This window comes from Oculina patagonica, chromosome 5 (genome assembly GCF_052425735.1).
Source record: "Oculina patagonica isolate OP01 chromosome 5, crgOcupat, whole genome shotgun sequence".
In the NCBI taxonomy this organism is placed as follows: domain Eukaryota; kingdom Metazoa; phylum Cnidaria; class Anthozoa; order Scleractinia; family Oculinidae; genus Oculina; species Oculina patagonica.
Genome location: NC_135762.1, coordinates 5,820,854 through 5,838,458, shown reverse-complemented (window position 1 = coordinate 5,838,458; position 17,605 = coordinate 5,820,854). Strand labels below are relative to the sequence as shown.

The window sequence follows — 17,605 nt, the reverse complement described above, 5'->3', positions numbered from 1 at the left end:
TCACGTGGTGTTTGCAATGTCACGCAACTGCCGCTCTCGCAAACGTAAACATCCGGGAAAATGTACACTAAATGATCGCATACACGATGTACCAACTGATTTCGCGCGCTTGCCGCCATTTTCAGTCATTTCAAATTTTGTCCCTTGTGTATTAGCTTCTTTTCGTCACCGACTCACTGTATTCATGGATTCCCTTCTTGAACCAATCGAAGATGGCGAGGAGCATCCATTTTGTACTGAAATGATGAAACGCCTCAACATTCAGCGAAAGAACGAACATTTCTGTGATGTGATTCTACAAGTTGGTTCTGGTGACGATCAAGCTCGTTTGAAAGCTCACAGAGTCGTGTTATGTGCAGCAAGTCCGTTCTTTTTCAACGCTCTGAACAGTGACATGAAAGAGAAGAAAGAAGGAGTGATCCGATTGGAAGAGACGAGCAAAGCTGTAATGGAAGAAATCTTGGATTATCTGTACACAGGAAATGCCAAGATTAATATAGAGAATGCATACGACTTGTTTGCACAAGCAGATTATTTTCTGATTCCAAGTCTTAAAGATTTGTCGGGCAAAGTCATTTTGCGAACGCTGAATATATCCAATTGTATCATGGCTTATCAGTATTCCATTAAATATGATTGGGGAGAACTGTTATACGGCGCAAGAGAATTCATTCGTACCCACTTTGTTACTTTGGCTGGAACTGAAGACTTTCTGAATCTGAGCAGCAAAGAAATTGAGAAATGGATTTCAGATAACAGTATCATCGTGAAAGAAGAAGAAGAAGTTTTTCAAGTGATTGTAGAGTGGATGGAGAGGAATCAAAACAGCAAAGATGTTGAGTTCTTCCAGTTGCTACGTCATGTACGTTGTATGTATGTGTCACGCAGCTATGTGTTCAACATCATGTTACAGCATCCGTTGGTGAATGGCAGCGCAGCGTGTACAAAGTTTGTATTAGATGCCATGAGAGACGTATCTAATGGTACAGATGAGTGCTTTTTTTTCGCAGCGTCCAAGACATTGTCTAAAGACCCATGAAGATGCTATAGTTATTTGTGGAGGAAGGAGAACATTGTGTTATCTTCCTGATAAAGACAAAACATATGACCTGGGTGTCATGCAATCCACACGTGACCCTAACAGGTATACCATGAGTTCCCTTCACGGTAAATTGTTTGTGATTGGAGGGAGCTCTATTTTAAATAGCAGCACTGCAGAGTGCTATGATGCGTCACATAACCTATGGACTCCCGCAAAGCCACCGGAAATAGTGAGGCATTGCACAGGTGTTGCTACACTGCAAGGTTTCTTGTATGTTGTCGGCGGTGAAGACAAGAGGGAAGAGCAGCTTAGCACTGTGCAGAAGTACAATCCAGATACAAGTCAGTGGCAAGAAGTCTCGCCCCATGAGTAGCCCCAGGTCAAATGTATGTGCAGTGGCTGATGGCAGCCATTTGTATGCAATTGGCGGCATGAGTGATATGAGTGAACTGGCGACTTTTGAATTCCTGGACATTGTTGAAAGGTTTGACCCCAGGAAAAACAGTTGGGAGAAACTTCCTTCAACTCATTCAAAGAGAGTGACTGCTGGTGGTTTAGCCTTTAAACAAAAAGTGTTTGTGTTTGGAGGCCTTCCTCTGGCTTCAACAGCTGGTGATCCCTGTGAAATGTTTGATCCCGTAACCAACATGTGGAACAGCATTCCAAGTGATATTTCTCCAAAGCATTTTGCAAGTGCTGTGAGTTTCCAAGAGAAAATTTATGTTTTAGGCACATTCCAAAATGAGCAGGGTGGAGGACAAAATTTAATGTCACTACGTGAATATGACATTGAGAAAAAGAAATGGTACTGCCTTGTGCGTTTTAAAGTATGGGGAGGGGAAGTATACCACATTTCTGCTCTACGAATATCAAGAGATGTTTTGTCTAAATGCAAGGAAGCATCAAGATCTGATACACAGCTCAAATACATTTACTGTTAAAAATGTTTTATTTGGTACACTTTAAAATACTGGTTTCAAAGAGTATCTTTCACCCAAGCCATCCCTCGTTGTGATCCCAATTAACTGCTAATGAAAAAGTATTCTTATTTTCAACATTGTACCTCAAATAGAAATAGGCAAGGAATAAGTTAAGTTATTTAATCCAAGCAGCTTTGGCAAGTGAAGTGAGCTAGCAAGAAACAAGACAGTTTCTGCCACAGACATATCCTCACTCGCTTGCTTTGCTTGCCAACTTGCTCTTGCAGCTTCGCCGCTCACTAGTGAATTTCCAAACGTGAGCCTGCTTGCTGGCCAAATCTTACTGCGAACAACAAAAAATTTGAAAACTGATTCACTTTTTCAGAGTATCTCGCTATCCAAAATCTAGGACAAGATTGCCCTGGATACAAGCATGTATTATTAAATTATTATTAATATTATATTGGAAAACAATACCCTTTAGGAAATCTCCAGGTTTACACTGGTAAAATCCCTTGTAATCGTCAAGGTTTCCATTATCGTGTTCTCATTTTTAACTTTTTATTATGAAAGTCTGCAGATCTTTTAAGTTGGCAGGTCGTGCAGTGTTAATAAATATGCAATATTCAGTTTATTAAGTAGAAAAGTTACACAGTTACACACTATTAACAAAAAATTGAAGTTATTTAGATTTTACCCATAAAAATTGGTTTGATTTTGAAAATTTAGAGTGCTTATACTTGATGCCTGAAAACCATTGCATATGGCTTTCAGATTGAATAAATAATTATTGTAGAGTTTATGATTAATTTAAGGTTTTATTCTGTCTTGTATTTGATGAACCTCACTTATAATTTATGTAATTGTTTAATAACTTGGATTTTAGGGTAATGAATATTGCTGTACATACAAAATGCCAATTAGATGCAACTTTGTTTTTTGTTTACCGGTAGTTTAAAAATGTGAAGTCAAAGTCACTGCAAAGAATTTATCTCATGAAAAAAATAATAATTTCTTTCAGCATTTTTCAGAGCAGTATGGAAGCTTTGGTGGGAAACTATCAACATGGACATAATTTCAGAATAGGGAGGAGGGAGAATTGGCGAAAAAACATTAGGAAGGAGGGAAAATTTTGGCTAAAAAAATAGGGAGGAGGGAGAAATTTTAGCTCAAAAAGTAGGGAGGAGGGAGAAATTGGCGCAAAAAGTAGGGAGGAGGGAGATTTACCCTCCTGTCCCTCCCCCTCTCCGTTGTTCTCCTTGAGGGAGATGTGATTAGACGTGAAGGTTAGGGTATTGAACTCACGATTCCAGGGAAGGGGGTTGGGCATAGTCAAGTTTTAGCTAAATTTCAGCAGACTTTGCCAGTCAGAGCAATGTCATGGTATTTTTCTCGTAACTGTCACGTTTGTGGCAGCTGGCAGCAGCCCTGTGGCAGCTTGGCTGTCATCGGGGTTGACTAGGCACTCCACCTCGAGATTCTGGATTTCATGTGAAAACCAAGGATATTTCAATTTTTCTGGTGGGCGCAAGGCCCCCTAGAGGGCTCGCGCCTTTGTGCTAGAAAAGTACCCTGCCGCCTACTTTCCAAGTCAGGACGTCTACTTGAAAACGTATCTGCTTATTGACAGCCCTGATTTGTGAAAGCTTAAACGCTTCGTAGGGTGAAAGGCTAACGGAAGGGAAATTAAAATCTATGCTTCGTACAGTGGAACCTCGATTTAACGAACCTCTATATAATGAACGATATTCTTTGCCCCAGTAATAGTAAAATATATGGAAATAACAAACATATTCTGCCAGTCGCTTGGCCCTTAGTTATATCGAGGATCCACTGTAATTTCGCGTAACCTTTGACTTATATTGTTTTCTCATAAGAATAAAACTTAAACGGAAATACAATGGAACCTCGATATAACGAAGGGCCAAGGGAATGGCAAAATATGTTCGTTATAACGAGGTTTTGTTATATCGAGGTTCTTTTATATATAAAGCTTCACTTATCCCATATATCAATAAATAGAGGATACTACACTGTGGCGAGAAGATATGAATTTATGTTCGAGTAGCAGAAACGATATCTCACAAGTGTCGGCGTAGCGAACGAGTGACATATCGTTTCTGCCACGAGAACATAAAATTCATATCTTTGAGCCAACGTGTAATGTTCTTTTTATTTTATGGAGACCAGATGTAGTTAATGTTGCCGAGTTTTATTCATTGTTTTCGAAAAATCGAGCCAGGTTTACAGATCAACGTTCCGGTCTTCATAGAAAATACAAAGCACCCGTGCCCAGGATATAGAAACACTAACTGAATTCCAATCAAACAAAATACTTGTCAACTAAATAACACCGCGCAAGAACTGAAAACATTACTGAATTTGACTTGAATCCGATGCGGCAAAGTCTTGACGGCCAATAGTTTTCAACTGTTTTGTTTTCTTCTTTATAACATCTTACACTGGTAAAATCCCTTGTAATCGTCTCATTTTTACCTTTTTTTGGAAAACTCATTCTTTTCCGTTGCTTAGTTAAACAAATTAAACCTTCGTGTCGATGCTTGCGAACAGCAAACGACACGAAACCAAGTTTATTCAGCAAAGTAGAAAAGGCGCGAATCGTGACGTCAATGAGCGATATGTCACTCGCAAAAGTGTCATACGGAAAATACGCAACTCGGGTCCCGGATGGAGTGGCGTATGGAATCTATGAGTGGTTTAGTTCCCAGTAAAACACTCTCCTTCATGTATTGAGGTATTTTGTGAATTGTTGGGTCATTTTTGGGGGAAGTTTGGGAGGCGATAGTTTTTCTCAAAGGATTAGTAAAATTTAGACAAATAAGGAATATTGAAAGTTTAAAATGTGATTTTAAAATTAGAATTTGAAGTTGAAAATTGGTAGACGGACAACAAACAGTCCCCTGGCAACCTGAAGAGCTCTTCGATGATGTTTCCATTTTTCTTCGATCCCTTCTTTAAACCTCTTAAAATTTCATTCAAATCACAGTAATGGTCAATCAATGGTCAACAAGTTGTGATCATTTTCGTGACAATAGTAGTTGCCCGATTAAGTGTTGTAGTACTGTCTCATCAAAGTGTAATGGAAAATACCGAAAATCGTACGGCCTTCAGGTTAAACCCGCCTTATAGTATTGCGAATAGGCTGCACTTTGCTAAGTGTTAAAAATGTATATTTTCTAGTCGTCTAGTTCAATCGTTTATTTGAATTTTGTGAAATACATTTATAAATTGAGACCATTATGTCATTTAGTAATAATGCAGTCTTTACAACATTCTTGATACTGTAGATATCGCGAGATATTATGTTATGCACACTAATACAATGCAAACCGTGTGACTTATGCAAACCCAGTCGGACTGAGTGTTACTTAAGTAACTGCTTCGTGTTTTTTGCTGTACTGTACCCTGCCTTTTAAATCAAATCGGATAGTTATTTATTAACCATCCGATTTTAAGCTTCTCGAGCTTCTTGTTTATAACTATTCATTACGTATGGCGTGTGATAAGTTTCAAATCTCATTAAAGTAGCTATTCGGTGTAGCAAACAGGCAAGCCTCGTGAAAACCACAACGGATGTTATATTTCACTTTCTAGGGCTTTACTGGCGTAATAAAGCCACGCGGGATGCGGCTCGCGATTTACAGGCTTTTCTCGTGTTCTCCCAACTCCCAACATCCCAAGTGGCTTTATTACGCCAGTAAAGCCCTAGAAAGTGTGGTTTATTGCTTTTATGAAATAACTATAGAAAACGTTCTTCAAAGAAATAGGAATCTGTTTTATTTTTCGTGATCAAATGTTTTATTCTCAACAAGTTCATCGAATGACGCGGTAAACCAATCACAGCGGCCGAAAGAATAAATCACAGGTTCAGCTCCACACACAAAATCCACAAATCGACGCGACAAAAACGTTTAAAAGTTCTTTTAAAGCTATGAAAGTCATAAGAAAGGAAAGGAAAAAGGCAAACTGTCACGGTATAAAATGTATTCAACGATTTTAAAGTTCTTTGACGTGGAAATCTAGCAAATTGTGGCCGGAGTCATTCACCGCGAAAGTAAAAGCAGGTAAGGGACCATTCATTTTTTAGAAGGGGGGGAGGGCCGGAGGAATCTTGGGGGGGGGGGGGTCACTAATTTTTTACAGTGGCAAAAGGGGAGGGTCATCGTTATTTTCGTTTTTGAAAAGGGGGGGTCGCATAGAAAAATACTGCATTTTAACTGATCCAGATCCATTGTGTTTGCTAGCTCTGTGGCATATTTCGTTAGGTTTATCGGCTCATGTTTGTTGAAAGATTCTTAAAAGCCTTTAAAGGAATGTTGTAGTCTATATTGTGTACTATCGGATCAGTGGATTTCTAACTGTCAACTCGTATTCTGAAGTGGCGGTTAGTTCGTAGGATAACGTTTCGTTACCACAGTTGTGAGGGTCTATAAAGATCCGAGTCTTTTGAAGGCTACTGCAGTCTCTAAACATTGAGAGCGATGGTTTCTTTGAGTTCTTTTTAAGCTCCCCTTAGTTTGAGTGGTTGTGATTTGCGCTCTGGGAGCTATAAAAGACAAAACTTTACGTCCGTTATTGTTGATCTGTTTTGTTGCGTTACTTGCATCCACCAAATAAATTCTATGGCAGTTTGATTACTGCGTTTGAAGTCTCTAGTATGCCGCAACGATCTCTTCTGGCAAATGTTTTATCTAAAGCAAGACTTGAGTTTCGGTCCTTCAGTGGACCTCATCAGTTGCTCCTATGCCAAAGTCTCATCGAACGATTTGAAATCAATCGATTTGCCGTTTTTGTACTTGCAGGATCGAAAATTCTGGTTTTTAATTGGCTCACGTAAATGGACCAATTGTGTTAATGTAGTTTTGATCCGTGCTTAAGTGTGTTTGTTTAGAAGGCTATTTTTCGCATTTTTGACCGTTAAAGGTCACTTCTGATGCTAAAGAGTGGTTCTTTCTTAGCCGTGCGAGAGTAATGTTCCACATAATGAAGAAGGGCTTCAATTCGTGTATACCGTAATGCACGGTAGCATAGATTTTTTTTGCGATCAAAGATAATCTTGTGCAACACAGCGGAATGGAGCTCTGTCAAAAAAAGAGGTTTGATGTGAATTTTTTTTGAGGTGCATGTGTGTGTGTGAGGGGGGGGGGGGGGTCGCAAAATTTAATATTGCACTTTAGGGGAGGGCCTTCCTTTTTTTACTCTACTACAGGGGGAGGGCCAAAAAGTTTCAACTGAATACACACAGGGATTCCTCCGGCCCTCCCCCCTTCTAAAAAATGAATGGTCCCTAAAAGACTGCACGAAAACTTTGCAAGTTTACAAACTTCACAGACTGACGAAGGTATTGAGAGTAACGGTTAGTTCCACAAACACTGCTTTAGAAATTTGTTCTGAATTTATCTATTCCGTATTCTTTCGTTTTCGCCGAATAACAGACTTAAAACACGTAAAACTGAAGATATAATTTAAGCTTTAAAAGCGCGTACAAGAACTCAGTGTGAGGTTCTGCCATCAAAATAATTCTAGTTCATCGCCACAAATTTGATCAGTTTTAATTCCTTTCAAATAACATTTCCGAGTTAATGTTGAATGGAACCATATCCATATTTTTCCAGTTCAGTGAAAAGCAGACCTGTTCATTCTGTTTTTTCTCACTCAGTCCTTGTTTGACTCTGCGTTTTCCGGCGTTTCAGTTTTTCTCTAGTTCCTTTGCTCAACTGTGGTGTGCGGGAAAATTCAATTTTGTGATCCACCCTCAGTACATTTTCATAATGATCATTTACGATAATCATATATCCTCCGTTTTAACCATAATATAGACCAAAAAAATACATTAAACTAACGTTAATTCTTCGTCCTTATGCGTTATCGAGCGTAGTGCGGCCATGTCGGGACAGAAGCGGGACTTTACCGGTACAATAGTACATAGGTTTTTGACCAATCAGAGCGCGCGTAGTTTCTGAGTTATTTTATAAAACTAAATAGAACATAGCTCTTCAATTCTAAGGAAATGAAAATGTCAAATGGTAAATAATTGATCGCGCACTCAGTCTTTGTGGTGTTGAAGGAATATAACTGTCAGTATGGAATATATCTGAAGTTCGACGGAGGGCGTATGTTGAATAAAGATATTTCCGTGCATGAAAACTTGGAACACAACAGCTGGACTTAATTAACTATCTGTTTTAAAACTGACGTTGTTTGCTCATGCAAAACTACTACACTTGACTATTTTTTAAACAATTTCTAGGGCTTTCCACAAGTTGCTCGAAATTTTCAAAAAGTTGCTCGAAATTTCTGAAAGAGGTGCTCGAACGTTGCTCCAAAAATCCAAAAAAGTTGCTTTTGATTAAAAAAGTTGCTCGAAAGTTGCCCCAAAAATATAAAACGCTGCTTTTTATCAAGAAAATTTCTCCAACTTTATGCTAATTTCCCTTTGAAGGTAAGATTTCTAAGCAGTTTCATGCAATCTCGCTGCAACAGAAGTAACTAAAGAACACTTTTCAAAGGCAAAAAGTTATTGAATTACAAGGATTTCTTTCACTGAGGAAAATCGTGAAGATATCGATTACGTCATGTTGACTGACTAATTTTGTAATGCTTTAATGGGGAATCAGTCGGAAGTCGAAACGTCTTCGGATGTTCCGCGAAAATCGTCGGCAAACTTCGTTAATCTTCGGAAACGTTCGTATGACCTTCGGACAACACTCCGGCAATCTTCGGAGATCTTCGGACTAGAAATTGCTCAAAATACAACAAGTTGCTCGAGAGGAAAAAAGTTGCTCGAAATATGAAAAGTTGCCAAAAAGTTGCCAAGCAACTTGTGGAAAGCCCTAACAATTTCTCAGTGCCCTTCTCTATTCTAGCAATGAGCAAATACGGCTGGAGCAGGCTTGCCTCAATACAGAAAGGCCAGACAAGTGCATGCGATGAAAATGATGACGCTGACCACTGGTGGTGCAGCAGCATTGCACAAGTCGCCAGTGCACCAGGTTATTTCACACTTGATTCCAGGCACAGCAAAGTCTTCCGTCCTGCACTTCTCCTCTTTGAGCTGTTTGCATTTGTCGCTTGACGCACACCCCTTCATATACGTCCCTGCTTGCACGTGTCCTTTTTCTCCGTAATGTAAAAGTTGAAAGCACTGTTCTTCGTCTTCGGAGCAGTCGTATTCTTGTTGGATTTCCTTACATTTGTTCCAATCCTCGGTGGAGTAGCATCCATAGCACTTCAAGCCACCTCCTAAAGAAATGCATTTTGCGTTACTTCCCTTGGCTGGTCAAATCATGAAACAACAAAATATGCTACTTGTTTTGTCATTCAAAGTTTACCATCGAAGCTCTATCAGTTTAACTCCTCCCCCTCCCCGATTTCCAAGATGGTAAACCAAGGACAGTTCATGATCAACAGAAGACAATTGTTTTGCTTTTTAAGTTATCCATCAACCACATATATGTGGGCTTAGCACAAGGCTGGAACTCCCTTCCTTCAATATGGAATGGATGCATTGATCCTTCGCATTTATGGCCTGCAAACTGTGGAATGCGTTGCCTCCGAAAATAAGAGAATCACAGGACATTATATCATTTAAACGATCTCTTAAGCCTATATGGCTTAAATCTAAGTACTGTAATGATTCGATTTAGCGCCCGGGGCGCTTATTTACTTTTGGTACCTCAAGGGAGGGCGCTTATTTGAGACAGGGCGCTTATTGGGCGCTTAATTTTTTAAGAAACAACCGAATGTTCAAAGCAAAACTTAAATAAATATTAAAATAACTAACAATAACAGCAACTGTAACGTAACAAATTGTTGACAGTTAGGTTACTTTTAAAAGGATTGTTCATTTTAGCAGTTAATATTTACATGAACGGTACGGTAAATGTTCATTAGTTTATTAATTCGACGTTGATGACTTCAATTGGGGCAGTTATCCATGATGGGGGCGCTTATGAGAATAGGGGCGCTAAGAAGAATGGGGCGTTAATTAGAACGGGGGCGCTTATTGGAATAGGGGCGCTTATTAACAAAAACACATTCGAAGGGGGGCGCTTATTCGAAAAGGGGCGCTTATTGGAAGGAGGGCGCTAAATCGAATCATTACGGTACCTTTAGTACCTGTAATTTGCGACATTTAAATTATCATATATTTTAAATTTTTACTTTGAAATGAAATATTAATTGTAAATATCGATGATAATTTTTAACGTTTTAGAGAATTTTAAATATACTTTTTTATTTCGATTTAAATGGGTTGTTTACTTTACACACGTACACATTCTAACGAGAACTGAATGTACTCTTAAGTGTCACGTGTATAAATAAAACTTGATTTGATTTGATTTGATTATGTACATCATCTGGTAAGATTTGAAAAAAGCGGTAAACCATTTAGCCACAAAACGACACATTAATAAAAATTAACGCTTGGTGGAAATCAATTCAAGTCAAGAAGCAACCACTGCGTGAATCACAATAATTCGTGAAACAAGTGGCCGTAACTATTAAAATTGCAGTACGTGTTAATGTGAGTGAAGAAAGTCGAAGAAAAATGACTTCCTGGCGTATTTTGATAAATTAACGCCATCTTTGTCGAGAATCTTCCGTTCGATAACTCGGGATTTTGTCTATGTTGTGTTTCGCCGGAAAGAGTAGCATTATATTGTTGCTAGCGGTTTTCTTTCTAAGAGGGCAAGAAGTGCTTGTAAGCTTGGGGCGCGAGACCGAACAAAGAACAAAGGAGAAAACGAAAACTTGAGAAAGGGACGCCGAGGGGAACGGCAGGCTTCCTGTTTTGTGTTGGACGATACAGCGTTCCGAATGCTCTCTGTAGCTGCCAACACCAAGTGACCTCAATATTAATTCCGTAGGTTCACTTACTTGCATCTTAGTTGTTAAATAGTTTACAAATAAAGTGTAAATGTCGACGTACCCTTCTTCTTAGTTGATGTAACTGTTGAGGCCGTGCCGGGCACGGTAGACACTGGAAGGAAGCCAGTCGTATGGGAAGTCAAGGGCTCGATGGTACTTGTATTGATATTGGTACTGGTACTGGTATCTAGGGCCGAGAAAATTGGGGTCTATAAAACCTGGAACACTCTGAAACACCCCAGGAACGCCCCGGAAAAACCCTAAAGCAAGCCATAACACCTAAGTACCCCAAGGTTCCAAAAGCTCTTTCTTTTCAACTCAAGAAAAAAAATATTTTCTCACTTTTGCTTGAAAAGGTGTTTAAAAAACGAGTTTAATATTGGGAAGGTTTATTTGTCAATAAAAAAAAGTGTCAGACAGTTTTATGTTCATTCGTCTTTCGAAATTTAATTTGCGAAATCCGTATAACTCGCTCAAGTAACATAAAGCGAAAATTTTCCTTGAACAATACAAAAAATAAAACTGAGTATAGGCTTTTCATATGTTATAATTGATAGGGGTGATTATAACCTGAGATCATGCCCTCCCTCCCTACAAGAACGCCTGATCGCAGGTTAGGGTGATTATTGCACCATTCGCTCACCCCTACCGCCATATTCTCCTATCCTTTTACCTAACTATCAATGCTCAAACCGTTCGCCGCCACTCTAAAGACTAGCGGAATAAATTTAACATATATAGGACAATTTTAGAAACTACAGTACCGCTCAGAAATAAGCGTCCTAAAATATACGCGAAATATGCGTTTGCTTATGCGCATACGCGCCAATCTCGTTCCCAGAGTCCCCTTGACCAGCGGTCCGCTGGTCAAGGGGACTCTGGGAACGAGATTGCATACTGAACGATCTTCGTCCTAGAAATACGTACTTCAAGGCAAGACAAACAACTTCGACCCATTTGAAGAGGAAAAGTTTAAAAGATAACGCACTTAATGAATGCAAGCGACACGTATAGTACAAACTCCCGAGTATTCGGAAGGAATAATTGCCGGCGAAATAAAGCGTGACCATGTTCCACGAACCCTTTCTTTGAATCAAAACTTACTAACATGTTTGCTAGTTGTCCGAGAAATCATCGGTTTCACTGGCGACGATATCTTTTGGCAAAATATATATTTTTTTAAGTTAAGCGGATGATTTTTCTTTTGTTTTTCCCAACAATATATCACAAAGAAGACTTAGAAGTATAAATAACAATTCAAAAAACTACGTATATGCGTATGTGCTTATAAGGTACGTATGCGATGGACACTTATTTCTGAGCGGTATTAGTAGCTCCCGTGTGTCCTAAACAATTAAATACTTATCTGAATAAACAAAACGTATAAATGAGTAATGGAAACTGGGATAGGTGAATCTAAATGGCAGCAAGTTCGAAATATGCATTCCGGCTTCTTTTGAGAGACAAACAAACCTTTCATACTGTGTGAAAACAATTGAAAATATTTAGCGATTAAAATATCTTTGACTAGTCGTTCGAGATAACATCAAACTTAAGCACCCAGTTTAGCTTCCTATTGGTTTGTTCACTGGATTGAAAAAAAACACCTCGGGCGATTTGTCTTTCTCAGTGGACTGTTCTTTCGAAGGATTGCGATACATGACAATACTTTGAATTAAAGCTGTGCAACATGCAGTTTTCTAGGAACAAAACTTTGGGTTTGATTTAAGTTTTGCAATTTCAAATTACTTGAGCATTTATCAGCTACTCAAGGGGTGGAAATACTTGAATTATCTTTGACTGCATGGGTCGCTCGAAGAAAGATCTCTTTTGGTAGAAATTGGGACGCATTTCCTTAACTCTTTTCTACGAAAAGAGTTAACCTCGAGAGTCCGAGACAGAAAAGAAACATCGTGTCTCATTCCAAAGGCTTCATACTTCAGATCGGATCGAAAGCTTCAGAAACCCACAAATATCTAGGTAGCATTCGCCATCCAGGTGAGCCCCAAGTCCCCGGACCCACTAATAAAGCTTGGGTTCGCCGCTCTTAGTTAATTTTTGCCAAGCCTGATGAAACTCCGGCTTAGTACGGCCCTCTGACAAAACAGTTTCTTGGAAAAGAATAAACTCTGGCTCCGAAGATAATACATTCTCGATGACTAAATCATAAGATGCGGTAAAAGTGAACTTACAACAGAAAGGAAAGACAATCATAATCATGCATGGTTCCGTTGTTTTAGAGAATGTAGAAGCATACTAGTAAAACTTGAAAATTCGGCGCCGGGCATTTGCCCTGACACTACGTACTGCGAAAAAACGACAGCGACGTTTACATCCGTTGTTAGGCGACACGGATACCTCCCTTGAAGGGCTTCAGTTTGGCGATTTGGAAAAGCCTGTCGCTAATTTCTCGACTGAGGAGCAATTATTTTCTGTTTCTTTGAAACAGAGGTGGAATTATTATGTTTCATACGGCAAAATGAAAACTAGAACCTGACAACTGACTCGAGCAAACAGTTGAATTGAAAGTTACAAGTTGCTTCGATCACACATATATTACGCCGCAACATTGCAGAGTTCCCATCAAAAGAACATTCGATTTGACCGTAAGGAAGGACCTTATGATAAGCTCGTAATCTATTTCATTTCAAGGAAACAACAATTTCGATCAACTCCGCTTTCTGTGAACTAGACGAGTTCGACAACAAGCAAATTGTGCATCAACGCCACACACATAAAGCAACTGAGAAGATTTGCACTTTAGATAATTAAAATTAAAGAATGCTGCGTAATTTTACTCAGGTTTGACTGTAAGGAAGGACAGTTCGGAGAGAAAGCAACACTTCTACGATGGGCACCTAAACTTTTTAATTTCTTGGAAACAACAATCTCGATCAACTATACTTTCTATGAACTAGACGAGTTCGATAAGCTCAGACAAGCTTATTACACTAAACAAGTGAGAAGATTCGCACTTTAGATAAATAAAAGTAAAGAATGATGTTTAAGTTTACCCAGAATAAACAGTTAAAAACTGATTCAGCTCACAACAAGCTCAACTACCAAGCCCTGAGGTATCACCGGCTTAAATCCCGTTGTTAAAGTTAACGGCACTAAATGCAATCAAGACTCAATAAATGTGCAAGAAAAGGAACTTACCTACATGGATGCAAAGAAGAAACGTCAAAACAAAGAAGGACTTCATCGTTTCAAGCAGGTTTTCTCCTTGGCAATCTGTTCTGTACCTTCGACGGAATGGTCTCGAAGTTATGTATGCATTGTCTCATTTGTGTGATGACTTTGTTTAAAAAAGAACCAATGAAATCAGCGTATTAAATTAACTCTAAAAATTTCCACCAATCAGGTTCTTTAGAATGGCATCTTATTTTTGCGTTGTTTGTAAACCTTCTTTCCCGGGAAATTCAAGCTGATTCTTAAAATTTTGTGTACATAAATATCAACATTGAGGAAAAGTTTTACACTAGGCCACACTAGCTAGCGTAGCCTAAAGATAAGAAATTGCTGCGGTTATTTTCGTCTATTTTGCATTTTAGAATAACGGTTGTAAATTATATGCGACAAATATAAAAAGAGTAGATCTAGCGAGGTTTATAGCGGCATTTAAAGTAGTTCACTGAACCATCTAACTAGGTTAGAAATTTTTGGTGAACATTGACAATCAAATTCGGCATTCACTGAGCAAGAATTAAAAAACTTACATCGTAAAATTTTGCATACAACGACCTTATGACTACCACCACCAACTTTCGAAGAGCTTTAGAGAATTTGGCGATTTTACTGAAGGTCAATGGCGCTTCCTTCTCAGTGTATGTATGAGACATACATTATGAAAGCCTGTTCAGATGTAGTAGAGAGAAAGTATTTTACACATAGAAAAGCGGTTGCTATTTTGTTGTCCAGCGCCGCAAATACGTCCAAGAGATTTAAGGTTGGTTCCCAATTGCTTTAACTAAGTTTATTTAACCTATCAGGCGCTAACATCCCCCTCCCCAAGAAAAGCCATTATGCCCTGTCCTGCTTTTTCCCGTGCGCGCTGTTTTTCCGGTCACTTCCCCTAGAAAGGCCTTTTTCTGAGTATCCCTAGTCTGTCTTTCCCGTCCCCTCAGAGAAGCCTGTATGTTCTCTCACCCTCTAATTTTTCACCCCGTCCCCCTAGAAAAGCCTGATACTTAGGCTAATTAGGCGCAAATCAGGGATTGGTGATCACAGTAAATTAATGGTGTCTTTAAAGATGGTACTGAAATTGAAAGATAGTCTGAATTGGCATGCAACTTGGATAATGCTTGCTTAGTAACAGATATGTCCAGGATTGAACGCTAATGAGATGCACGTTCCTCATGACAGGTATCACAAAGTGTCCTTATTAATAAAAGTTCTTCAAAACACACCAAAATCTGTCAAATATGAAGTAATATGGAAATGTCAAATAATACAGTCAAACATGAAGTACTCATTAAATAATACTTGGATTCAATCCTGGACATAAATGTCAATTATAGGATATACAGGCAAATCAGGGGCTTAATTGCGAGAGGCAGTTACAGAATATTCAGGTAAAATGTTGCCATTTCAGCTTTAGCACTTTCGTGTTTAATGTTTCAAGTCTATTCTCAGATTATGCGTTAGATGTTTTATCAGTATAAGATCTCGCAATTCATAATTTGGTTATTTTCTCTTACCAAACTACTTATTTATAAATATTCATCACGTATGCGATGGACCAATACACGAGACTGAAGCTCTAGTGTTCTTTAGAAAGGTCTACTAACAATGGCTTATTAATCAAACACGTCATGCTTCCATTCGGCTCACTACTCAGTCCTTCCCGTTAGCTCGTGACGTCACCAATGTGTGACGTCATGCACATTGCATTCTTCGTCGACTCCGATTTCCAACAAAAGTTTCAAATCTCATTAACGTAGCTATTCGGTGTAGCAAACAGGCAAGCCTCGTGAAAACCACAACGGATGTTATGTAGGCTAAATAGAACATAGACTTCTACAATTCACTTCTTAAGGAAATGAAAATGTCAAATGGTAAATAATTGATCGTGCACTCAGTCTTTGCGGTGTTGAAGGAACATGTCTGACAGTTTGTCAGTTTTCGATCAATATTAGCATTCTGAGGTTCGACGGGGGGGCGTATGTTGAATTTAGATGTTTCCGTGAAAAGGAGTAGGAGATAAAAAAGAAAATACGTCTTTTTCGGAACCGGCGAATGTTTGAGGAACACAAAACCCGGATAGGACATCGTTTTATTTTTTTACATCGCTTTTATTTTCCCTTTTTATTCCTGTTTAATAGAGGAGCTAGTATTTCGCATGCGCAAATTATTGAAAACGTCAAATCAACCCACATAAAACATAATATTTGTTTTTATCATTTTCGCCATTTTACGATGTTGATAATAGAAATGAAAAATATTAAAGTGGAGTTTATTTATTCACAGAAACTACATTGTTATTACTTGGTATATAACCCTAAAAATGCACTGTGTGTCGGTTGAGTTTACATTTGGAAATTTGTTTCAAGCGAGACAAAGAATTCGACTGCGTCTTAATACCGCCCAGTTTACCATTTTGTTTGACCTTAACTTAATTGGTTTCTCTGTAAGCTTCCTTACTTTTCCTTGTCTGTTCTTATATTTTTATAAGACCATTTTCCCAGCGTGATTGCTTTATTCGTGGACAAGTTTCCTTTGAGTCTATTTGCTGAATGTTGCTCTAAACCGAAGTGGTATAACTTTCAGCTAGAACTTATAAAGTGCTAGGCTAAGCGACTCAATAAAAAATACAAATATCCGGTTCGAGGCGGGAAACGAACTTATAAAATGTCGCCTAGAGCAAAAAGTCACTTCTTTTACAGCTCCTCTGAAAATCGTGGATTTTACTTGTGACCTTAAGATAATGGTAATAAATTCAAATACAGATAAAATCCGAAATAATCAGAAAGGGATTAGTAAGATGAACTAAACGGAGAGAGTCTTAAATTTTCAACACCTATCACCAGTGTGCATGCAGGTAAAACTAATTCCGAACGCTCAAGAGTTGAAATAAAAATTCTGCTTGTCTAACTTGCCAAAACTCTCCACTGAAGCCATGAAAAAGTTGAACAGTTTCAAATTTGATGAAAGCGCGTTAGAAATGGCGGTGAAACAAAAGCGACTGCTTGTCAGCCTTCGTCGACTTTAAAACTCCGCGTTTGATCTCGTCCGACCTTTACCTCTGATGAATGTTCCATTAAATAGAAAATGTTCACCGGGATCGAAGTTGTCGTTCTTTTTTGCTTTAAAAAGGTCAATTTATCATTTACCCCCGCTAAAAGCGAATACTTAGATATTCCTTTTTATATAAATGAATTTCGCTATAGTCATAGTATTTCCTTAATTTTTCACCTGCGTCCTAAACGAATTCTATATGAAAAGCGTAATGTTTATGTATAAACACAGTGAAAATAAAGCCTGAAGTCTTCTAGCAGATAAGATCTTCATTTTCAGCGAAATTAGACCATTTGCATTCATAAAGACCTATGGTGTGAGTTTTGCCTTTGTTTGTAAAAGGGACTTAAAAACTATGTTTAGATTCTTTTTTAATTAAGTTGCTTCATATGTAAACTTTGGAATGGCTGCCTAACAAAATATCAATTAAATCGCTGTTTTTCTTTGGGAGGACAACCATCCATTTCGCTTCCTCAATTAGACAAAACTGCACGCAATGAGAAATAATGTTAAA

General features: G+C 38.6%; 1 protein-coding gene and 1 pseudogene across 2 annotated transcripts; one reads left to right on the top strand and one right to left on the bottom strand.

Annotated features, from left to right (window-relative positions):
* The first annotated feature begins 118 nt into the window (after window positions 1-118).
* LOC144654028 (kelch-like protein 11) lies at window positions 119-2,822 on the top strand (annotated as a pseudogene).
* Window positions 2,823-5,172: 2,350 nt separating this feature from the next.
* Window positions 5,173-14,098, bottom strand: LOC144653920 (uncharacterized). Of its 2 annotated transcripts, XR_013570836.1 has the most exons (4): window positions 14,014-14,098; window positions 10,916-11,041; window positions 7,962-9,225; window positions 5,173-5,569 (listed from the first exon to the last, which is right to left on the bottom strand). XR_013570836.1 is itself a non-coding variant. In XM_078514063.1 (3 exons), exons 1-3 carry the CDS (start codon window positions 14,057-14,059, stop codon window positions 8,882-8,884), a joined length of 516 nt encoding a protein of 171 aa, XP_078370189.1. In that variant the 5' UTR covers window positions 14,060-14,098; the 3' UTR covers window positions 7,333-8,881. The 2 variants fall into 2 exon arrangements, 1 of the variants encoding a protein (XP_078370189.1); XM_078514063.1 differs by lacking the exon at window positions 5,173-5,569 and having other exon boundaries at window positions 7,333-9,225.
* Window positions 14,099-17,605: the final 3,507 nt, after the last annotated feature.